The sequence below is a fragment of the Moschus berezovskii genome, chromosome 25, assembly GCF_049115385.1.
Source record: "Moschus berezovskii isolate FMDL1 chromosome 25, NW_MosBer_1.0, whole genome shotgun sequence".
NCBI lineage: Eukaryota > Metazoa > Chordata > Mammalia > Artiodactyla > Moschidae > Moschus > Moschus berezovskii.
In genome coordinates, this window is record NC_142484.1 from 36587645 (window position 1) to 36612939 (window position 25295).

The following is a 25295-nucleotide window of genomic DNA, read 5'->3' on the forward strand; positions in this document are numbered from 1 at the left end:
CGTCTTGTGTTATCAACGGCCCCGCCCCTTTACCGCACATTTCCCCTCCCCTAGCTCATTTCGCACGACGCAGCGGTTGGGAACACAGACATTTTCGGAGCTGGAGCCGCCACTGCCGCCGCCATTTTGTGTCTGTGGAGAAAGAAGATTCTGTGGCGGCTGGAAGTGGACGGAGATCACCCGTGAGACAGCGGCGTTTCATACCCGAGGTTCCCCCTGTGTCGTCCCCCAACCCCCCTCCGCGGTCAGCATGTGGTGAAGCCGGAGCCGCGAGAGACCCGGGGAGAGGAAGAGAGGAGTCGGAAGGGAGGCGGGGTATCCAGAGCGGCTTCAGCTTCAGCTGCGGCGGACCTCGGAGGGGGGCCGCGGCGCAATGTCAGAGCAGACGCCGGCCGAGGCCGGTACTGCGGGGGCCCGGGAGGACGCCTGTCGGGATTATCAGTCATCACTCGAAGACCTGACCTTCAATAGCAAACCGCACATCAATATGCTGACCATTCTAGCCGAGGAGAACCTGCCCTTCGCCAAGGAGATCGTCTCTCTCATCGAGGCCCAAACCGCCAAGGTTTTTATACACCCCGCAGCCTCCTATTCTTCTAATACTCCCTGATTTTAGTGTCAGCCTCATCCCAGGTCTCGCTTCCATCCGAAGGGGGACGGTGTTCCTCCTCTCCAACCCTCCCCCCGTCAAACTCAGGCTCTCGGTCTTTGGCCCAGGCTTCGAGCATGGGCCTCTCTCGGGGGGGAGGGAGTGGGGAGGTCAAGGGTGGAGTCCCACTTCCGCTCCCCAGCTCCCTATTTAGGCCACTGCCTCGTGTATCCCGACACACACGCGCTCCTTTGGGGTGGGGGAGACTGGAAGGCAGTTCGTGGTGTGGGGAAGTAAGAGTTAAAGCTTTTGAAGTCCCCCTCCGCCCCGGGAAGGTGGGGAGTGATTCTTCCCCCATTCCCGCCCCCCACTCCCCGAGCCCTTTTGGGTAATTGTGCTCTGTGGGTTGGAAGGAGGTGAAGGGGGACCTGGGAGCGAGCTGTTGGGGGGTGGGAATAGGGCCTTGGCCCCGAGTGGAGCAGCCGCCTGTTAGGAGCCCAACATGGCGCCTGGAAAGCACATGATGCGAAAGGGAAGAGAGGAGAATCCATTCTCTGCCAGCCAGGCAGCTGCTCACACCCGTCATCCCCATTTTGGGGTGGGGGCGGCTAGGTAGAACTTGTGTACATTCTCCTGTCGGAAGGTCTCATTTGTCCCCAAATCCGGGAAAATTGGGGTCGAGGGTGGGGTTGGAGAGGGTGGGGAGGAGATCTTATCCAACCTGTAGGTGGAGAACTGGCCCACTGGGTAACAAGTACTTGTAGTTCTTTCTTCTTTTTGAAAAGTTCAGTCCCTCCTCTTCCTTTTCTCCTCTTTACCCCTCCCTTCCTTCCCTGAGAGTGAAGACGTTTTTTGCTTCACCCCTTGACAGTAGTGGTCCTCTGCCACCCTATATTTCCCTATAGTTCTTCTCTTCTGTGGATTCATGTGGGAGCGATGTGTCATTTAAGTCAACTTACTGTTAAACTTAGTTATCGTAATGAGTTTTAAAAGCTTCCCAGTAATACGTTTTAAGTTATTTTTGAAGCTTGTATTTACGGTTTAGTTTTTTTCTAGTTAGTGATTGAAATGATCAGGATCAGCCTCCTTTTAGCAGAGTGAACCCCTTTTAAAAGGCCACTTTAACAACAACCACCAATATATTGTTTAGAGGCGGTTTCTGTCTAGTGTAAAACTGAGTGGTCTGACTTTAATAAATGGTTTTGAAATGTGTGACTGGTATTATAAAATTTGTGAATAAAACATATGAAATATGTATTTGTCTTTTTTATTTACCTTTGTAAGGTGTAGAGTTTGTTTCCAAGACTTATTTTTATCTACGTGGTTGTGTGTTTTAAACAAAAGTCTTTAAGTGACTTGGGTTCATTCTTAGAGGTTCTGTCCACTCTTTTGGGTAAATGTGTTCACAAGATACACGGTTGCAGGCGGTCCTTTCATACTTTAAAGAGGACAAAAAGTAAAGGTTTTTTTTTTTTTTTAAGCCCCAAGTTTGTCATGCTCAGTCTGACAGCTAAAATACGAGTCCTTATTCACCTTTTCCTGTGAATGTCTGTGTGAAACAGCTATTGTTCTTTTTTGAAAGTATGAGATTTTAAAAGGAAGCATTCCTCATATTCAACATCCTTTTTATTGATACCACAAACATGTTGGACAAGAAAACTTAAGTTTTTGCCTTGTTGAAGGCTTAACATTAAATGCCTTTTCTAAAAAAACAAAAGTGCACTTGCGTTTTTTAAGAAAATTTCATTGGTTTTTAAAATCCTACCTCGTATTTTTGGGGTTACTAATATTCCACAGAGTCTAATATTTAGCAGCTCAGGTTGTCACTCAACCGTTTCCTTGCTAGCTTTTAAAAGGATCCAGAAGACCTTCGAGAAGTGAAAGCTAAATGCTGAATATAGTGACCACATTAAAATTTGTATTTGTGTATGGCTACACAGAGTGGTGAAAATAGATGGACTATTTGCTGATGAAAGACAGCTGAATTTTTTTTGGCACACATTTCCTGGTTATTTTTGTAAAGCCAGATGGAGGGAAAGATGTAACAGTCACTTTGGGGAAATAATCTTAATGAGGGATGGGGGCAAGGGTGAGGGGAGGGATTTTCTGTCATTTGGTAGCAAACTGGCTTGGTTTTGTGTTTCTGGAGGTGAATGTTTGTGTCCTTATCCTCTAGTATCTCAGCATTACTAAACTTAAGGATTCACACTTCTTTGACTCCTCCCATGAGGCAGTAGTGAAAAAATATTACATATAAGGATTCATTTACTTGTACAATAAAAAGTTAGCCTACTGAACAGATTCTGATTTTAAAGAGCCTGTTTCTTCATAAGTACGACAATGATTAAAATGGTATAAAACATGACATGGTAAGGTAAAGACACAGCAGTAAAGCAATTGACATGTTGGTACTTAACAGTTTACCCACATGCCTTGTGAAACCCTTTTATTAGTACTGTAAAAAACTTTCATACAGTTATTCAAAGATTTCCTTAGTCAACTTCGGTTGTTATCAGAAGCAAGAGCACTTCCACACACTTGTACGGGCAATTGGTTTTGTGAAATAATGGTGGCATTGTGTACTGCAGAACTGTGAGCTTACCCTAGCTACAGGTAGCTGTGGGTAAGTGTTGTTCAGGGTTAAGATTCCTATACACATGGGAAGGGTAAAATGGGGTTAATTTTGTTTTTAAATCGTGGGTGCTCCTGTGGAGTGGGAGTTAACACTTGGTTTATGTGGTGTGTTTTAATGCTCCTCAACAAGTCTGTGAACCTGCTGATGCTTTCTGGAAACTTGCTGTGCCTTCTAAAAGCCAGTGATGGATAGGCTTTACAGTTGAGCGGGGGCAACGTTTCTTTGCTTTGGAAAGGGCCACCTGTATCGGCGTCATCATACAGGCCCTGCACAAATTTAGAACCTTGGTTTGTGCGGGTCAGAGGAAAACTATTTCGACGGAGAGTCCATGCGGTGAAGAAAATCTTCAGGACAAATCCTGGCTTCCAGAGTCAAGTTCAACCTGACTTACATGACGCAGCGGCTGCTCCATCCAGTTTTTCTTGTATCAGTAACAACTTGCACTTTTATGCATGTTAATGTGCAAGTTTAAAAGTTTTTTTTTTTTCCATTAACTTCATATGTGAAGTGTACTTAATTTCTTCTGTGCATTGGATTATCGAGAAATAATCCTAATGATTTTACAGGTAACAAGGGTTCCTAGACTTTAACATATAAAATAAGACTAGGGCCAGAGGTCTGAAAACTGTTTCATTGATTCTGGGTACATCAAAGTTAATGTGGGTCATAGAGCTTACACTTGGATTGCAGAAAATATCCACCCCCTTTTTTGGTCCCTTTTAAACACAGATTTATTTTTTTTTACTATACAAACTTGAAATTCCATTGATTGTTAAATGAGTGTACCCTTAGAGACTTTTTTCTTTCCGATTAATTCTGAACTTTGTATGCTCAACTAAAGACGATTGTAAGAGGTGAGAACTTGAACACTTAAATTTCATAAAGGTTAATAATATTGATTCAAAAGTATTTAATACCAACAAAATAGAGGTCTGTATTGTAGCTTAAAAACTCATTTTTAAAAGTAATTCTTTGGTGGCAATTATACTAAACTTCTCAGTTTTTTTTTATTACTCAGGCTCCCTCCTCAGAGAAGCTTCCTGTTATGTACCTTATGGATTCTATCGTGAAAAATGTTGGAAGAGAGTATCTCACTGCCTTTACTAAAAATCTAGTTGCAACATTTATTTGTGTGTTTGAAAAGGTATATATACATTTAGAAACATTTGAATTTAAAAAAAATGTTCCTGATTAAATAAATTCTTGCCTTTGTGTTGGGTTTTCTTGGGTGGTGAAATGTTTATTCTTTTTGGGCTAAAGTTAGTGTTTTATACTTAAAGTGGATGCTAGGTTTTTTAACATTATCGATTCAAAAACAGATGTTTGCTTTTAGAATTTTGTGTGTGTGTTTGTTTATCTGATAGAAGATCTGTTTCATCACTAAAATGTAGGCAAAAAGATCTGAAGCTGTCAAGAGTACTTCAAATGTCATTGTTTAGGTTTCTGGTGTTAGGATGTTAATTATTTCTTAAAAAGCATAATGCTAGTGTGTGTCAACCTGTGATTCCTGAAACTTTTGATTTTTTTTTTTTTCTGGAAGTGTTACTCTTGTTACTTTGTTCAAGTATATTTTATGAGATATGTGAATGGTGGATCAGTGAAATGCTTTAGGTTATTTTGGAAGTACTTCCCCCCCTGCCAATTCTGGGCCCTCTTAGTGTTTAGAAGAAAGGATTGTTAGTTTCTTTTACCTAGAAATTGTAAATTCCTTCTATAGTATTGTATAGTTTGGTTAATCTAGTTATTATGTTGAGGAAGACAAAGGATTGGCGGAAGTAATTCTTTTTCCTGTCAGGTTCATCTCTCACACTGAGCAAAAGGACATTTATAAGATACTTGGGTTTAAATAATGTTTCTAACCAAAAAATGGGTGGTTCTTACATTTTAGTAGATATCTTGAGAAATCTTACAGTTGTCAGGCTTGGAGAATTGGGATTATTTAGAAAGAATACTGGTTATTAGATTTTACTTGTTTGTTAGAAAATGTGTAGTTCCTACTTGAGTAACTCTTTCCCCTTTAAGTTCCTAGAGAAAATAAATGCTAAGTAAGTATATGCAGAAGAAATTTGGAAAGCCATATTTCAAATTGTATTAATAGAACTTGTTAATAGTACTGTAGACCTTTACTAAATACTGCTTGCCTGGGACTTTAGTCTAAGGAGAAACCAACTTTGCATTATAGAAATAGGGATGCTAAACCAGTTTCTTGGTTTCAGTTTCAGGATGTTCAAATTCATTTGGGTGTTTGGTAGAATATTTTTACTGACTCTTAACTAGGCCTTAACACTGAAGATGATGAAAATGACTTTGTAGTAAATATCTGAAGATTCAAATATAGTTAAAAATCGAATTCAGTTTTCCCAAGTGCTAGATTTCTCTGATGGTAATTTAAAAAGTCATCACAAGCATGAGCAGATAAGTTAAAGCATGAGCAGATATGTTATATAAAACTAAAGCTTACCAGTGGGTAAAATTTTATGAATTTACATTATTCAGGTGTCTACCACACTACTAATAGCTTGTTCATAGGTACTAACCATATTGTATTGCATGAGATCAGTTAAATAGTTTTGTCTTTGTACTAAATGTAAAATAACTTAAAATTTAAGTCATCAGATAAACTATTTTCTAGTTGTTTTGTATTTTTGTCTGGAGTAAAAGTTATATTAGGAATACTATATCAAGTCTTTTTTTACCAAAATTTTTTTTAGTTAACTTTATGTTCATTTTCTTAAGTTATTACTGTTATATATAATTATGAGTGAGAGGTTTGTGTGCTCTATATGAAGTAGCACTGAGATTGATGTAGTGTCATACTTGATACATGAAACATCCTATAGTAACTTAACAAGCCATAGAACTGTTCTGTTGTTCTAGGTGGATGAAAATACTAGAAAAAGTTTATTTAAATTACGTTCCACATGGGATGAAATATTTCCTTTGAAGAAACTTTATGCCCTGGATGTCAGAGTCAATTCATTAGATCCTGCTTGGCCTATTAAACCTCTGCCCCCCAATGTGAATACATCTAGCATCCATGTGAATCCTAAGTTTTTAAATAAATCGGTAAGTTTTGACATAAATGATATATAACTAATATTTTCAGCTGTCAAGTTTTGACTTCTCTAAAATTTCTTGCCAGAAAAAAGTATCAAGAATATGCCGTGCTGAATCAGTTTAATTAAAAAAGTTCCCCCTCCTCAGGTTCACAGTACCTTTAAGATAAGTATTGTCCTTGTTTAGTGCATAATATATTTATTTTGGTTTTTAAATTCCTGAAAATTTTCTGTGTGCTTTTAAACATAATTAACCATTTAAGATTATGGATAGTGTTTATTAAAAGAGAAACTGATAACTTTTAGTTCCCCCTTAGCTACTTCCTTTTTTGCTGTGATTTTTTTTTTTTTTTTAACAAATTATTTTTTCTTGTAGCCTGAAGAGTCTTCAACACCTGGCACAGTGGTCAGTTCCCCTAGCATCTCCACTCCTCCTATTGTTCCAGATATACAAAAGAATCTTACTCAAGAGCAACTAATAAGGCAGCAATTACTGGCAAAACAAAAACAGCTGTTAGAACTTCAGCAGAAAAAGCTGGAGCTTGAACTTGAGCAAGCTAAGGCACAACTGGTAAGTAAAGGAGATTTGGTATTTTGAGTATTTTTAAATTTGCTTTCTGATAGGGGTGGAATTATTTAGTATATGTATTAACATGTATGTTTGTTAGCAGTGTATTTGTTTCCAAGCCTTTATTTTGCGAATTAAGGTATATTTATTCGGCCAAATTTTTATATCCTTATTGTAAAACTCGGGAATCCCTGTTAGCTCAGCTGGTAAAGAGTCTGCCTGCAATGCAGGAGACCTGGGTTCCATCCCTGGGTGGGGAAGATCCCCTGGAGAAGGGAATGGCGACCCACTCCGGTATTCTGGCCTGGAGAATTCCATGAACAGAGGAGCCTGGCAGGCTACAGTTCATGGGACTGCAAAGAGTTGGACACAACTGAGTGACTTTCACTTTATTGTAAAACTCACTTGAATATAAACTGCACTATTTTCTTTCAAAAACTTTATTAGATTGCGGTCTTACGAGATAGCATCTTAGTTATGTTAAAAATGTGAACTTCTTAATATCAGTCCCCAAATGGTGTGTTGTGGCAAATGTTTTTGCCTAGTCTTTATTAATAATATTTTGTGAACTTAGGTTTCATGAGCAGAAATCTTTAGCAGGTTCCTTAGAAGGCTACCAAAAAAAAAAAAAAGCCATCACAAAATTAAGGAGGCCAGGAAGATTGTGTATTTCTGTTCATGAATAACCTTATATTATTTTACTTAGTGATTGGCCTTATTTGAGAGTGAGGGAATACAGCACTGCAAAATTTTATAAGTTCATTATCAATGCCATTGTGAGAGGAACTAAATTTTATGACTTGAAATTTAGCAGGAATGACTTTGATCAAGCCTGTGCAACTAGAGTGCAGTGATTTATTTAGTAGTTTCTTAATATCAGTCTGGCCCAGAATTCTGAATAATTATATTTTTTTTCCCCCATTCTACCTAAAAGTTATAAAACCCCAAAGTAGAGGACCAGGAAGAAATAACAGGCCACATAAATCAATATGATCTTTCTCCTTTTATTTTTATCTCCACTTAAAATACCAAAAGGATGCACTGAAAATAATGTTGAAATGTTTTCACGGCTGTAACATGAACATTTATTTTGTATTTCAGGCAGTTTCTCTTAGTGTTCAGCAGGAGACATCTAACTTAGGTCCTGGATCTGCACCATCCAAATTACATGTTTCACAGATTCCCCCTATGGCAGTTAAAGCTCCCCATCAGGTTCCTGTGCAGCCTGAGAAAAGTCGTCCAGGTCCATCCTTACAAATTCCAGATACGAAAGGAACTAACCGGGATCCCCGTCTTAATAGGATGAGTCAACATTCTTCTCATGGAAAAGATCAAAGTCACAGGAAAGAATTCCTAATGAACACACTGAACCAATCTGATATTAAGACAAGTAAAACTGTACCCTCTGAAAAACTAAATTCATCCAAGCAAGAAAAAAGTAAATCAGGTGAAAAAATAACCAAGAAAGAACTTGACCAATTGGATTCTAAGTCCAAATCTAAATCTAAATCACCGTCACCTTTGAAAAATAAATTATCCCACACAAAAGACTTGAAAAATCAAGAATCTGAAAGTACAAGGGTGTCTGATATGAGCAAGAGAGATCCAAGATTAAAAAAACATCTTCAGGATAAGACTGATAGCAAAGATGATGATACAAAGGACAAGAGAAAAACTGCAGAAAAAAAGGATAAAGATGAGCACATGAAATCATCTGAACACAGACTGGTGGGAAGTAGAAATAAAATCATAAATGGCATTGTACAAAAACAGGATACAATAACAGAAGAATCGGAAAAACAGGGGACAAAACCAGGGAGATCAAGTACTAGAAAGCGATCAAGATCACGATCACCCAAGTCTCGGTCACCGATTATACATTCTCCCAAGAGAAGAGACAGGCGGTCACCCAAACGAAGGCAAAGGAGTATGTCTCCAACCTCAACCCCCAAAGCTGGGAAGATTCGCCAGTCAGGAGTTAAACAGTCACACATGGAGGAGTTTACACCTTCCAGGGAAGAAAGAAGTGCAAAGAGAAGTACTAAACAGGATGTTCGAGATCCGAGGCGGATAAAAAAGACTGAAGAGGAACGACCACAAGAGACTGCAGGTCAACATTCTACCAAGTCAGGCACTGAACCAAAGGAGAATGTAGAAAATTGGCCAAGTTCCAAGTCTACCAAAAGATGGAAATCCGGTTGGGAAGAAAATAAAAGGTAGGATGTTAACATTTTTAATCAAGTAGAATAATGTGTACCTTTAAAAACATAGTGTTACTTTAAAAACTGGATAATGTTTACTGAGTGGTACAATTAGTACTTTTTTTCCCCCCCTTTTAATTCTTAAAATCTTGTCAAGTTAAGTACCATTATTATTGCTACCTTACAGATAAGGAAACTGAAGTTTAGGAAGGTTAGCTAATCTACCTAAGGTGGCACATCCAGGATACACAAGAATCAGAATTTATATCTAATTTTCCAGACTTCAGATCTTGTGCTCTTAATGATTTAATTAACTTTTATTACATATATTCATTTTAACCAGATCCGGTTAAGGATCTTTGAATATGGTCCTGAGTATTTAAATATTTTTTATAAAGTAACGTATTCCTTTTATGGTTTCAGTTTACAACAGGGTGATGAACATAGTAAAGCTCCTCATCTAAGGCATAGGGAGAGCTGGTCAAGCACTAAAGGAATCTTGTCACCTCGAACCCCCAAGCCGCAGCATCGATTAAGTGTAGATGCCAATCTTCAGATTCCTAAAGAGTTAACTGTTGCAAGCAAAAGAGAATTACTTCAAAAGGTAGCTACCATGCTCCCATGTAGTCATGATTCTCCTTTTGTCTGTAACTTTTTTTGTAAGTACTTTTTACATTTGAAATATTTGATTTCCTTTTATCATCCTTATGCAGACGAGTGAACGTTTAGCATCTGGTGAAATTACACAGGATGAGTTCCTTGTTGTTGTGCATCAAATACGACAGCTATTTCAGTATCAAGAAGGTAAACATAGATGCAGTGTACGGGATAGTCCTACAGAAGAAAATAAAGGTGGATTAAAAAAGAAACCTCTCTTATCTGATGCTGAATTAACCTACTATGAACATAAAGCAAAACTGAAAAGGACACAGGTTCAGCATTCATTTCCAAGACTTGATCTCTTAGATCCTGATATTTTTGACTACCCTTTGACTGATGCCTTGTTGTCTGGAATAGAATGTGAGCCATCCAAAAGTAAACATGCAAGTAGGAATAGTGGAGCACAGTTTGACAGAAAAGAACAATTTAGTGAAAGAGCAAGACGTCTTTCTCCTATATCTGGGAGTCGTACTTATGCTGAGAATCTTTCACCCCATGAGGGCCGGAGAAGACATGACGAGCAAGTCTCTTCTAAAGGTAGAAAAAGTTAAATCAGATTATACCTATTGAATCACACAGCAGTGAAGGGAAAATGAACAAGCTAAGTGGGGATGGATTTTTGAGACTGTTCAGACTACTGCTTTGTTGTTTGTTTTGTTTTCAGTTTTTTCCCTCAAAGGGGAGGGAGCTAATATGAAAAGGGTCGACTGTGTGTTAGGTACTTGACTAGTAATCTGATGCATTCCTCACAGTGACCCAGTGAAGTATATTTTATCCCCATTTTACAGATAGGAAACAAGACCAGAGAGGCTAAATAACTTGCTCTCAAAGTCAAATAATTAGTAAATTATCTGAGTGGGGATTTTTTTTTACCCAGGTGTGTTTGGTTCTAGAGGGCATTCTCTGACCTGCTGCTTGTTGCTGTCTTTTCCCTCCCCTCTGATAGTGAGATAGTTATGGATGTTTTTGAGTAAACATTTATAAGAATATAGGAAGATAATTTGATATAAATTATCAGATTCAGGGAAATAATTTTTTTTTCCTTTTAAAAGGTGTACGAGAAGAGCAGAGATCACCATTCAATGATCGTTTTCCACTTAAACGACCTAGATATGAAGATACAGATAAACCATTTGTAGATAGCCCTGCATCAAGATTCGCCGGCCTTGATACAAATCAACGACTTACGGCTTTAGCTGAAGATAGACCGTTATACGATGGACCTAGCAGGCCATCAGTAGCGAGAGATGGCCCAGCCAAGATGATTTTTGAAGGACCTAATAAATTAAGCCCTAGAATTGATGGACCTCCTGCACCGGGTTCTCTTCGGTTTGATGGGTCACCAGGACAGATGGGGGGAGGTGGCCCTTTGAGATTTGAAGGACCACAAGGCCAGTTAGGAGGTGGGTGTCCTTTGAGATTTGAAGGTCCTCCAGGACCAGTTGGGACACCTCTGCGATTTGAGGGGCCAATTGGTCAAGCAGGAGGAGGTGGCTTCCGATTTGAAGGTTCCCCTGGTCTGAGGTTTGAGGGATCTGCAGGTGGTTTGCGATTTGAAGGACCAGGGGGCCAGCCTGTGGGCGGTCTCAGGTTTGAAGGACATCGGGGTCAACCTGTGGGTGGTCTGAGGTTTGAGGGACCTCATGGTCAGCCTGTGGGTGGACTTCGATTTGAGAATCCTCGAGGTCAGCCAGTAGGTGGACTTAGATTTGAAGGAGGTCATGGTCCATCAGGGGCTGCAATGAGGTTTGATGGACCTCATGGTCAGCCATCAGGTGGGATCAGATTTGAGGGCCCATTGTTACAGCAGGGAGTTGGAATGAGGTTTGAGGGCCCCCATGGTCAGTCAGTAGCTGGTATGAGGTTTGAAGGACAACATAATCAGCTTGGTGGGAACCTTAGGTTTGAGGGTCCGCATGGTCAACCAGGGGTTGGCATCAGGTTTGAAGGACCTTTAGTCCAACAAGGAGGTGGAATGAGGTTTGAGGGTCCTTCGGTTCCAGGAGGTGGCCTGAGAATCGAAGGACCTCTGGGTCAAGGTGGTCCAAGGTTTGAAGGTTGTCATGCTTTAAGGTTTGAAGGGCAGCCAGGTCAGTCATCACTCCTGCCAAGATTTGATGGATTACACGGTCAACCAGGTCCTAGGTTTGAAAGAACTGGTCAGCCAGGCCCACAGAGGTTTGATGGACCTCCCGGACAGCAGGTTCAACCTAGATTCGATGGTGTGCCTCAGAGATTTGAAGGCCCACAACACCAGCAAGCATCAAGGTTTGATATTCCTCTTGGTCTTCAAGGCACACGATTTGACAATCATCCTTCACAGAGGCTTGAATCAGTATCTTTCAATCAGACTGGCCCATATAATGATCCACCTGGCAATGCTTTTAATGCCCCATCCCAAGGACTACAGTTCCAAAGACACGAACAAATGTTTGACTCACCTCAAGGACCAAATTTCAATGGACCACATGGCCCTGGAAACCAGAGTTTTTCCAATCCCCTTAACAGAGCTTCTGGACACTATTTTGATGAGAAGAATCTTCAGAGTTCTCAATTTGGAAACTTTGGCAATTTACCTGCTCCAATAACAGTAGGAAATATTCAGGCATCTCAGCAGGTAAGTGTTATTCTAAAGTTACATGAACCATTTTTAATGTGTCTAGTGTTTGAGAAAGGTTTTTAGGATATAGTTTATGGGTTGGAAAGGGCTTTTAAAGATTTAATTTTTTTTTAGTAAATTTTTGTTTTTGGAGGAAGTTTTTAGTGTACTTCAATACCCCAACTGCTAGGAAAATGGGATGACAGTCTTGAGGAACTGAAATTTGTGATTTAAATCCACAATTGATCTTAGTTCTTTCAGGATCTAGAGAACCCTCCCAATCTCCCTCCCCTTACCCCACAAAATCTTGTTTTTTTTTAAAAATAGACTTTTTTTTTTAAGAGGCGTTTTAGGCTCACAACAAAATTGAGCTATGAAGTATAGGAATTTCCCACATACCCCTTGCCTTTGCATATGCATAGCCTCCCTGTCACGGCTTTTCATTTTATAGGTTGATTTTTATTTTTTTGGCTTCAAAGGTAATCAAGTATAATACAGTTGTGTGTGTTACATAGACCTCTGCTACATTATACAACTGTTAAGCCTTGATAAGCTTTTAAGTAACCATAAAACTGATTTTATAGACTGTTCCTTGAGAACTGCCTTAGCCTGAGTTACATAAACAAAATCAAATTGTCCATGTTTTTACGGTCTGTAGTTCTTTTTCTTCCTCTCTTTTTACTTTTCACCATCTTTCTCTCATTTCAGTCAGATACAGTTGTTTGATGTTAACTTGTTCTGCATATATTTTAAAGTGCACATTGAAATAACGTTAAAGCAGTATGCTTATAATTTGTGATTAATTTGGTTGATGTTAAGGACTATTATTGTTTGCCTGTTCAAATTCTCCAGGGCTAGATTTACTTTTTTCCAGGTACTGACGCTTTCTTACTAGGATGAATTTATTTATATTGGTAACATTGCATGGAAGAAAGTCTAAAACAAGAAAGCTTTTAAAGCATGTTATAAGCATCATTGTTAGAAAGCAGCCTTCTGTCCATATCCAATGGCTTGAGAAAACAATTGGCCGCCTTAGATTTACTCTATTACATGTTCTTAAAAGAAATGATACTGTAATCAATAAGATACTCTAGAATGGGACTTTACTTGAACAAGACTTAGTCTTGTTCCTACATTATACAGAATTGATGGGGGTTTCATACATAAGAAAAAATACATACCACTAAAGGTTCAGAGGAATCTTGAACAAGGCTTGTAAATGAACATTTGTTTGTATAGTAGCAGTTTGCAGATGTCCTACCTCACTCTGAGTACAATACAGTATTTGTATGCATATACAGTACTTGTTTCACGGCTGTTTTATTTTTTAACAGTCCCCTAAAATTTTTACAGACTGCTTTGTAACTCAGAGTTTGATGGCTAACAAAATAATTATAAAGCAGTTCAGATTGCTGATTAAAGCAGGCTTCTGAAATCTGTAAAGAAGTCAGGTCAGGAGTTCTGGCCCCAACTCTGATGTTTATTGGTCATTATAATTCTGTATAGGTCACATATCTGCATGTCAGTTTTTCTGTTTGTAAAATAAGAGAATGCGCTGGCAAGGTAAAGTGACTTGTGTAAGGTCACAGTTTGCTAGTTGTTGGCTACCTGAAGTTTGCAGGGTATCTTAAACTTCAAAGAACTTTTACATCCATTCTCAGTTTCTTATAATTCTATGAAAAATCTAAGGGAAGGTATTATTATTCCTTTCTATAGAAAGCCTTAGAAGTGAATAAACTAGTCAGGTCATACTTTTACATCTTCATTATCATAAAAACCTGGCCTTACGATATCTGTGACTATTTTAATGTATTGGTAATTTGAATGTTAAGATTTTAGTTAAAATAGAGAAAAAACATTCTTAAAACCAAGATTTTTCTTAAAGGTTCTGACAGGTGTTTCTCAGCCAGTAGCATTTGGCCAAGGACAGCAATTTTTGCCAGTTCATCCACAAAATCCTGGAGCATTTGTTCAGAATCCTTCAGGTATGTTAACTTTCTGAGCTTTGTGTTTCTCAAAAGACAAATAATTATTGTTTGATTGAATAGCTACCTTATCAGTGTTAGAAGATGACAATTTTGAGAGGGCATATGCAATTCAGAGAAATTTAATCTGACTGGAATGTTTTGTTTCCTTTCTTTGCATTGTTGATGTGTTTTCACACTAATCCCCTTTACAACTATAGATGGTTAGCCAGGATTGATAGACCACAAAAAAGAGGGAAGGAGTTTTGTTAGGTGGCAGCTAGAGGTTGAGATAGAAATGTGACATTTTTGTTGAGATAAAGTGAAATCAGTGACAAGTCTCAGAAGTCTTAGTTGTTTGATACTTTGAATTTTTGTTGTGTGTGTATGTGATGATCCGGTAAACATTTAAGTGAATACTGGGGACATCACGTTGTAAGTTGATTCATTTATGTGTCTTTATGGGTGCTCAAGTACTAACTGTACACACACGCTGAAAGAGAAGTAGAAAGACACTTCTGTGATTTCCCAGCAGATGTCCATGGTAAGCATCTCTGGGGCGAAGCATAACAGTGTTATGAGTATAGTAACAATAGCAGATACTGAGGCTTTAAAAGTAAGTTTTAGGGAATTCCCTGGTGGTCCGGTGGTTAGGACTGTGCACTTGCACTGCTGAAGGCCTTGGGTTCAAGTCCTCGTAAGGGAACTGGGATCCTGCAAGCCACATGATGCAGGCAAAAAAAAAAAAAAGTTATAGTTTTAATAGGTGAAAAATGGAAATACGTAAATAAGAATTGCTGTGAAGTCAATATACTGAGAGCTAACTTAACCAAATTGTAGTGGTACTTGCTTTATTTCTGAATCATTAAAACAGACATTTTCAGAAACATGGTCTAGTGTGCCTCTATTAAGGGTACAAATTTAGAGTTTTCCAAAAGTTCCGAAGTAACTAGGAAAAGTCCTAGCCCAGCTCTAGTTTATGGATTATTCAACTGTATCATCACAAGAAACTAAATTAATTTGAAAACATTTTGCTTTTAATTGCTAGACTGACAGGATTAGTATTTTCTTATTTTCACATAATGAAAAGGGAAGGAAAGTATTACGATTCTAAAGTCAAAAGAGTAGGGATAGAACCTCTACTCTGCTGCTGTACATGTAGGCAGAGTTTATATAAGCAAATAGCCTCTCTGGGCTTCATTCAGATTTTTCCTCTGTATAGGAAAAATACCTGATAGGATGTGATAAATGTCAGGATTTGCCTGGGAATCTTTTTTTTCTGAGAATCAAATGAGATAGCATATGCAAAAGTACTTTGTGACTTGTAAAGTACTATTTTAGTGTATTTTCCTTGAGAACTCAGTTTTTCTTGTTGAGTGGAGGGTTTGTTGTATTGGAGTTGGTAGCATGAGATAGTGTGCAACTACTGTAAATTTTGCTCTTTTTTTGTATGAGACCCTGTCAGTGTCCTTCTGCTTTAACAACTGTAGGGTGCTTATGTATACAGGGCATAGCAGTGTCACAGAGGAAATCATATCTCATATCCTGGGTTGGAGGTTATTGAATATGATATGCCTTCCTTCTTCATTTTACTTAAAGAGATATGAAAAGTATTCGGTGTTTGGCTTCTCTCAAGGTCTTTTCCTCAAGATTTAAAACCTTTTTTTCCTTGTATAAACATACTCATGTTCATTTAGTCATTCAAACAAATATTGATCATTTGCTGTATGCTAGGCATTGTGCTAGGCTAACTTTAATAAAGTTTATCCTTCTAAGAGCTTTATAGTGTAGCAGGATCTGTAGACTTTTTTAATTTAAATAGTTGTTCAGTTATATCTATTGGTTGATAAACTAGACATCATCATTGGGTACCCAAGTTTGAAATTCCAGGTCTGTTCTGAGAATTACCTCTTATTCCTGTTTCTAAATGCACAGAAAAGTACATGTGAGACTGTCAAAGCTTTTGTTTTCTGTTTTTTTAAAAAATTATATGTTATAGGTGTACAATATAGTGATTCATAATTTTAAAAAGTTTTGCTCTGTTTATAGTTATTGTAAAATATTTACTATATTCCCTGCATGTATAATATATTGTTGAGTTTATTTTATACCTGATAGTTTGTACTTCCTAATCCTTTACCCTCTATATTTATATTGCCCTTTCCTTCTTCACTCTCCCAACTGGTCACCACTAGTTTGTTCTCTTATGTTCTCTTCTTTTTTTGTTATATTCGCTAGTTTGTTGTATTTTTTAGATTCCACATGTAAGTGATACCTTACAGTATTTGTCTTTCACTGACTTATTTCACTTGGACTGTTTTTCTTTAAACAAATATTATATATACTGCCAAATACCTCAGCATCTTTATAAATGTTAATTCATTTAATCCTTATAACAGCCTCAGGTAGGAACAATTATCATTACCCTTTTATAAGTGAGTAAACTGAGGCACAGATAAGCAACTTAGCATGTAACACAACCAGAAAGTGGAATTTCTAGTTAGAATCCCAGGAGTCTGATTCCTGGCTCTTTTTCCCACAGTTCATGTTCTTGATCACTAAACTTGGCTCCTGGCAGACATGTGATCAGCTAGTTAGGATTCCTAGACATATAACTAATTCTAATGAAATGTAAATGTTAAACTAGTGTGTGAAATGACTGTTGTAATTGACTTATTCATGTAGTCAGACATTTTAACAGACATTAATTAGCTTACTGTATACAAGGCACTGTGCTACATGTAAAGAGTGCTTGTATGGTAAGTTGCTTCAGTCGTGTCCAATTCTGTGCGACCCTATGGATTATAGCCTGCCAAGCTCCTCTTTCCATGGGATTTCCCAGACAATAATACTGGAGTGGGTTGCCATTTCCTTCTCCAGGGGATCTTCTGACCCAGGGATTGAACCCACATCTCTTAGATCTCCTGCATTGGCAGTCAGACTCTTTACCACTAGCACCACCTGGTAAAGAGTATGCAGTGGTTAAGGGCAGAGATTATGTATTGTATTGTGGTGGTGGTTGTTCAGTTGCTAAGTCGTGTCTGACTCTTTGTGACCCGTGGACTGCAACATGCCAGGCTTTGTCCTTCACTGTCTCCCTGAGTTTGCTCACATTTACTGTATTGTGAATGCAAATTGAATTTCTCCCATTAAGAGGAATTTTTAGTGGTTCAGAACTGTTGTGTAAAGGTGTGGTAAATAAGATGGATAGTAATGGTATACAAACATATTAAAATACTGTCTTCTATAATGGATTTAAAGAATTATAATTTTTAAATTAGTGCCTAGCCAAATATGGAATTGGATTGATTCCTTGCCAGTGAGCTTAAGGAGAATATTGTTATTCTTGTTTCATTTATTCAAATTATTGGAGCTTCAGTAATTTACCTGTTCAGCAGTAGTCTGAGCTGCTTTCCCAGGGCAGTGATTAAGTACAGGTCAGAGGGGTAGGTATAGTCTGAGCCATATGGCTCATCTCCCTGCATTAGTTCCCCTGGGTAGTTATGGGGAGGTGGGGGAGCTGGGGAGATGGGCAGGAGTACTTTGGTTTAGGCTCTGGTTATTTTTTTTTCCTCTTGGAAATCTGTGCTAAGAGATGGTAGCCTACTTCATCTATATAAAACTACCTTTCCCAATATAGTTAGGTGAAGAATAGAGGATTGCCAGGGTGAAATGTTGGGTCTCGAGGTGTGGTGCTACATTGCATGGAAGGAAGCATTAGCTTTCTGTGCTCTGCCTTTCTTTGGCATGGATTAACTGGGCAACACTGGGTAGTACTGGTTTTTAAGATACACACGAAAGTGAAAGTGTTAGTCAGTCAGTTGTGCCTGACTGTTTGCAACCCCGTGGACTGTAGCCCGCCAGGCTCCTCTGTCCAAATTCTCCAGGCAAGAGTACTGGAGTGGGTTGCCAGGCCGTCTTCCAGGGGATCTTCCTGACTTAGGAATTGAACCTGGTCTCCTGCACTGTAGGCAGGTTCTGTCTGAGCCACCAGGGAATGTCCTTTTAAATATTTGTGGTTTCAGTATTTGTCCTAAATATATTTTTAAGAGGTGATGATTTGTTGACGAAAATTGCAAAGAACATTTTTAGGAGTTTTGGTAATTACATTGATCTTAAGATTTTTTCAAAGTTTAGTATTGATAGGATATCTTGAAAAACACTTTAAAAATGTTTAGTACAGTTTGCCTCTGTTCTACTTTAAAGAGTGTTATTTTTTTTTTAAAGGAGTCCTGCCTAAGGCTTATCCTGATAATCATCTCAGTCAGGTGGATGTAAATGAATTATTTTCAAAACTGCTAAAAACAGGAATTCTTAAATTGTCCCAGCCTGATTCAGCTACAACACGTAAGTATGGATCTGTAATTTGTCTACACAAATCTTAAGTTATAAAGACATATGATATAAAATGATATGTTCAATGATAAGAGTTCTTACAATAATTGAATTCTTAGGTGTACTTTGTTTTTTGAAAATTAAATATAACTGGTTTATAATGAAACTTAAAATTTTTCTAACATGGAACCGTTACCTTTATAGTGGATGTTGTATCAGTTAACAAATATTCCTGCAAGTACCATGTGCAGACTTTTTTCTAGTTGCTCTATATTATTTTAGCTTATAAAAATAACTAGACTATTAATGAGTTTCATAAAGATTGACTTTTAACAGATGAAACATAATATCACTTATCAAAATAAATAATTGTAATAGGTTCCTTGGCCAGTAAACCTAAGATCAGAAGCCCTGAGTAGAGAGGATGGGGTTCTCCATATTCTTTTAACACTCTAGTGTTCACCTATAAAGAATACATGGAAACTGGTATTTAGAAATTTGTTGTTTCTTTTCAACTGAAGAAGTAAATGAAGTTGCTACTCAGCCCACCGCTGAGGAGGAGGAAGATCAAAATGAAGATCAAGATGTTCCAGATCTTACCAATTTTACAATTGAAGAGTTAAAACAGTATGTACTCTAGTTTTCTGATTTTCTAAGGTAAAAGGGATGGTGACTTTGTAACAGTGGTTATTATCATTAGTGCCATTCATCTTACCCCTCGTACTGTTTTATAGCAAGTATAAGGAGATTGAGTATTAGGTTTAGTAAGTCACTCATGTCTTCCTTTACCTTTATTTTCTAATTATAACTATTTTTCTTTACTGCTATTCTTCATGCTTTTGAATGAGATTGTTATAGGCTGATATTTAAAAAATTAAAACTTTTCATTTTACAGAAATAAAATCAAGAAAATAAAGTTACCTACAATTCCCACTTTACTGATAACCAGTGTTAACATTTAATGCATATATTTTCATTTTTTTACTGCCTATATTACTTACATAAAATCCTTTACAGTTGCTTTATTAGATCCATTATGTTAAGAGCAACTTCATTAAAAAAAAAAGAACTTCTGATTTATTACATTTCTTGATTTATCCCATTTAGACAATTTCTTGACTTCCTGAAAGTGAAGACTTAGTTGGGTCTTCTGCTGTCCTACCAGCTCTCCTCTAGTTATAAAACCATTTCTCATTAAATTTTTTTCAGTAGTAATAATATGCCTCTAAATATTTTGTTTTCTGGAATACAGAGTACTAGTGTACTATGCTTTGCTTTATTCTATTACTTTAAAAACTTTTTTGGAGTTTTTAATGGCCTGTTTGTTCACTTTCTTGTTCTGCATTCCTGTTTCTTTCCAAATAGGGTGCCCAGAATTTAAAAAACCTGATTATTGCTGACCTCAGTTTCTCTTTCCCTATTTTTTAGACCAGGGTGGGACAGTTGAGTTATTCAAAACTGTGAAGTTCTGGAAAGGTGAACCTGAATTGTTCTGCCATATCCACCTTGATACTGACATTAATTGAATAATAGGCCAAGTATTGCCTTATTAGTGGGCCAGTGATCATTCCATTATTTGCTAGAGGGAAATAAGTAACTGAGCCAGGTCCATGTTCCAAAATTTAACCAAAGGTAAGGTAAAGTCGGTGATACAATACTAGAGAATATTACTGATCTTTGGAGAGCAAGTCTCAACCAGCTTTTGGCTGAAACGTTATTTTGTCACATAATAATGGACTCACCATTATTAAAGTGTGGAAAATTGAAGTACTTATAACTGCCTTTTTTTTTTTAAAGGCCATTAAGCCATGTCATCAAAACTAAAGATAGTATTTCTGTATTTTTCAAAACAGACGTTATGATAGTGTTATAAATCGACTGTACACTGGTATTCAGTGTTATTCCTGTGGAATGAGGTTTACAACATCACAGACAGATGTATATGCAGACCACTTGGACTGGCATTATCGACAAAATAGAACTGAAAAAGATGTAAGCAGAAAAGTCACTCATAGGCGTTGGTACTACAGTTTAACAGTAAGTAATTCATGTGCCTCTGAACTTTTAGCCTTTAAATTATATCATTCTAAATTAAGTAATTGATGAGTACTAGTGACTTTTTTGAATAAAATTTGACCCCTAGAATATGTCTTTTCAATTAAAAAAAATTTTTTTGAAGAGTATGTATTACAGTAGAACACGGCTTTGTTCCAGCTCTAAAATTCCAAGGTTCCATGACTGATTTTTTTTTTGGCAAATTGTAAATGAAATAAGATAAATTGCATAAGTAGTTGTAACTGTAGAGGTAGTGGAATGTTGATATTAAGATCTTAATTGTTCATTAGTTGCTTTATGTTGTCTATTAGTTATGGGGCTCATAGAGATTATGAAATTTTAAATAAAGTATATTGTAGAAGAATGAACTTTTTATTTTGAAATGGCTTTATATTGAAGGTGCTCAGTAAGAATTTAGAAACAAATGAATATACTCTTTTTAAGGACTGGATAGAATTTGAGGAGATAGCTGATCTGGAAGAACGTGCAAAGAGCCAGTTTTTTGAAAAGGTACACGAAGAAGTTGTACTCAAAACTCAGGAGGCTGCTAAAGAAAAGGAGTTCCAAAGTGTACCGGCTGGACCAGCAGGAGCAGTCGAGGTAAAAGGAAAACATTAAATTTTCTGTCTTTGGTCATGCCTTTCACTTCCTTTAAGTAAATAACCATAAACATACAACTTTATTTACATCCCTCTTTTAATGATTTTAAGATTTCTTATAAACTTTACTCTTCAGTGTTTTTCTTAAGTTTGGTTTTGTATTTGATACAGAAGTGACCAAGAGCAGTGAAATGTTAACTATTTTTGCATGGAAGAACGCAAAATTCTCAGGTCTAATTTTGTATTATATATTTGAACGTTGTTTAAATTTTCGGAAAACTTGTTTTCTCCATGTAACAAAATGTTTGCTTATTTTTACTTAATGGGATTAAATGTGTTGTTACATAAAGTTCATTTTTATATGATTCTGTTTTTAGAGTTGTGAAATCTGTCAAGAGCAATTTGAACAGTACTGGGATGAAGAGGAAGAGGAATGGCATTTAAAAAATGCTATTAGAGTAGATGGAAAGGTAATTTTCAGCTCTTTATGACGTACTTTATAAGGAAGTGTTAAGATTAAAAAATTTTTAATTTTGTAGGGATAGTTCTATTTTGAAAGAAAATTGTTTTTGTTTTATAGTTTTTAATAAAAGCAGTATTTCTAAAGTATTAGACTTTAGGGAGTCAAAGTATTTGAAACGGAAGGCATTTTACCAATCATCTGGTCTTGTACTCATTTTATAAGAGGTTGTCTAACTAGTTAATGATAAATCCAGCACTAGGTCTTCTGAGTCTAGCTAGTCTTCTGCTTAATCATACTATTTTGATCTGGATTTGTATTTCATCACCAAAACATATATTAAGTAGTTTACTGTACCATGTTAACTAAATATACAAAGAAGTTTTAAGAAAAATCAGAATGAAAATTTTCTGTTTTTCTGACCAAATTATTTTCTTCGCCTTTCCAAAGAGAGTTTACCTTCTGGTTTAAATTTAAAAAGACAATTTTGTCAGACTAGTCCATTCGAAATGAGTATGCATGCATGTGAATACTTTTTTGTTTTTGCTTCAGATTTATCATCCATCATGTTATGAAGATTATCAAAATGTAAGTTCTTTTTCGTTACTCTTTGTTCTCATTTACTTTGCATCTCAACATTGTTATTTTAATCTTCATATGTTGGGCTGTTAGATTTGATGGAGCATTTAGGTTGTTCACTAAATATTGGTGATAGATTGATATGGTCTGTTGCGATTTTGTGTCATTTTCCTTGCATTCTTTTCCTTCAAATCTTGATCTTACTAGAGCATTTTTTAAGTCGCTCAGTCGTGTTCGACTCTTTGTGACCCCATGGACTGTAGCCTACCAGGCATCTCCATCCATGGGATTTTCCAGGCAAGAATAATGGAGTAGGTTGCCATTTCTTTTAGGCCTAGACAAATGTGAGGAAGACTAAAACTGAGAAGGTTCACGATGGTAGTAATTTTGTACAAGTTATGGGTCACATTTACTTCTTTTACATACCCCACTCAGCCATGTAATATAGGAATAATTTTTAAATTATCATATATGAATTATGAAAAGACATCAGTGTATTGACCTTAGAAGTTCAAATTTTCATATTTGTAGAGTGACCATTGTTGTTTTTTTAAACAGTGAAACATATTAACTAACTCTCAGTGAATATTTGTTTCACAGGTTCAAGGGGCAGTTTGGAAGATACACTTAGGTCATCAAAAGATTAGACTTTATAGGATGTTTTGATGGTTTGGGAGGATTTAAAAAAAATTCTCAGTATTTGAAACTAGGAGTCACAAATCCCAGGATGTATGTAGGGGGTTATAGTGGGGTTAAAATACAGAAACATGTCTAGTCATTTAATCAACTTCTTTTGGCTTTATGACTGCTTTTCTTACCTTATCTCATTACTTGAGTAGGTATCAAGTGCTCAGTATACATTCTAATTGGCTGGCATGTTTTGCAGGAAAGCAGGGTTTTCAAATTGCATTTGGTATATGTATGTTTCTTTGCCCATAAAAGGGTCTTATAAAACTAAATGTCATTTAATGTGATATTTGTCAGTACTTAAAGGGTTGTTTTTTTTTTGTAGACATCTTCATTTGATTGTACACCATCTCCCAGCAAGACACCAGTTGAAAATCCCTTGAACATTATGTTGAACATTGTCAAAAGCGAATTGCAGGAACCCTGTGAAAGTCCCAAAGTTAAGGAAGAACGAATTGATACTCCACCAGCTTGCACAGAGGAAAGCATAGCAACAGCCACTGAAATTAAAACAGAAAATGATACAGTCGAGTCAGTTTAAATAAAATGAGAAAGGTATGTTTTCTTTTTTTAAAAAAAAAGCTGCTGTTGAAATCTAGAAGGTGAAGAATTTTTTATGTATATATAGACATATCTATATAAATTGTCTAGCTGAGGCAGGGCCTTCAGCTATCATTTGGTTAATAAATACATTTTAGTATTTGCATTTCCTACTGCCTGCACAGTTTCAGGTGCTTGTCGTGTGAAAGTTCTGTAGATGTGTGCAAATTTAACAAAATGAAATTGTATGTGTAAAAATGTACGATTTTCACTTGTGAAACTGTAAATTATAAATAAAAAAATATTTTTGCTATCCATGGAGTGTAATATTTATGCACACCATCAAATAAAGACAGTGTTTCTGTACTTTTTATTGGGTGAAAATGGAATTAAACAGCAACCTCAACATAAGATTTTTTTCCAGCAGCTTCCCATGATTAAAGCAAAGTCTGAATTACTTTTATCCTTCAAAAGGGGGTTGTGACGAGAGCACTGCAGGACTTTTCTCAAATTGAAAAGGCAGATTTGAAAATAATTTTTTAAACAAAACAGGACATATTTGCATATCTACCTATCTATCTATGTATCTCTAGCTACAGAGAACCATCCAGATGTCCATTTTTGAAAAGTACCTAATGAAGCAATTTTATTCTTGGACACTGATGCCATCAAAAGATTAACAAATATATTTAAGTACTAAAGGTGATTTTTTTTTTTTTTAATGACATTTTTCAGATTTGTCAATTTAATGCAGATGAACATATTTCTATTTTAAGTTACAGGGGAATCTGTAAGAATGTTAATTTGAAACATGGTTAACCTTTTTTCCTTTGTTGGTTTTGACTGAATTAGATGGATGCCATGAGATGTTAATATTCATACATGTAATAAATAGAATGATGAAGAAACTCCAGTTTCTATCTCTTTATTTCTTGAGTGCCTTCAGAAAGTGATTTCCCTTTCCTTTGTCTTTCATCACTCTTGTTCTTTAAAACATGAAGAAGGCACTGCTTTGAGCTGGGCACTCTGAGATGCAAGATTAATCTTTTCTGCCATCTACTGGAGGAGATAGGCTATTATAAAACAACAAAAGTCAGTGTTTAGCACTTATTATATGGTAGGCATTGGCAAACTCTTTACATAGACTCTGATGCTTACAAATAATTCTAAATGGTAGATGGTATTCTCACTTTACAGATGAAATTGAATCCTTCATTTATGAAGTTGTAGAACAAGAATGTGAACCTAGCTTTGTTTCACTTCATTTCATACTATTTCTACGATTTGTAAAAATACCCTAAGATAACAGGCACACCAAACTATCTGAAGGTTGGTTAAGGAAGAGTTTGTATGTTGAGGTGGTAGAATCTGAGGGCAAACTAGAGTCCACATTGGTAGGAGGCAAGGGTATCTATGAAGAATGAGCAGCAAGTGTGAAGGCTTGAAAACACTTCATGTGTTTGTATTACAATGATGATCACAGGAGCCACTAGAAATTTTAAACAGAGGCGATATCCTATCTGCCTCCAAGGTTAGTCTTCGTTTTTAAAGAATAAAGTGAATAAAAACTGAAAGACATTTGTAGTAAATGCAGTGGGGAGGTCCAGTGAGAAAACTGGTGTCCACTAGATTTGAGACAAACATTTATGATTTGCGAGAGATAAAACATTCATATGTTGTATGAACAATGTCATGGAAGAAATGCTGCAGTCTGAATCTAAATATGTAGGCCAAGACTTCATGTGCCTTTTTGGGGGAAGACCATAAT

At 36.9% G+C, this 25295-nt stretch overlaps 1 protein-coding gene across 2 annotated transcripts; it reads left to right on the forward strand.

The window, feature by feature from the left end:
* Window positions 1-62: 62 nt before the first annotated feature.
* PCF11 (PCF11 cleavage and polyadenylation factor subunit) lies at window positions 63-24435 on the forward strand. 2 transcript variants are annotated; one of them, XM_055416100.2, is made up of 16 exons: window positions 63-565; window positions 4243-4368; window positions 6102-6290; window positions 6657-6851; window positions 7950-9064; window positions 9473-9653; window positions 9763-10246; window positions 10762-12326; window positions 14194-14293; window positions 18500-18619; window positions 19129-19234; window positions 20461-20644; window positions 21107-21262; window positions 21639-21731; window positions 22274-22309; window positions 23313-24435. In XM_055416100.2, the coding sequence occupies exons 1-16, from the start codon at window positions 374-376 to the stop codon at window positions 23526-23528; spliced, it is 5058 nt and encodes a 1685-aa protein (XP_055272075.1). In that variant the 5' UTR covers window positions 63-373; the 3' UTR covers window positions 23529-24435. The 2 variants fall into 2 exon arrangements, with proteins under 2 accessions (XP_055272075.1, XP_055272076.1); XM_055416101.2 differs by having other exon boundaries at window positions 9763-9853.
* Window positions 24436-25295: the final 860 nt, after the last annotated feature.

Bases quoted from the DNA above. Each gene is read 5' to 3' on its own strand.
- PCF11 (XM_055416100.2), top strand. From the start codon at position 374: ATGTCAGAGCAGACGCCGGCCGAGGCCGGTACTGCGGGGGCCCGGGAG. The intron at 12,327-14,193 runs GTAAGTGTTATT...TTTTTCTTAAAG, and splicing joins ATATTCAGGCATCTCAGCAG to GTTCTGACAGGTGTTTCTCA. The intron at 21,263-21,638 runs GTAAAAGGAAAA...TTCTGTTTTTAG, and splicing joins GACCAGCAGGAGCAGTCGAG to AGTTGTGAAATCTGTCAAGA.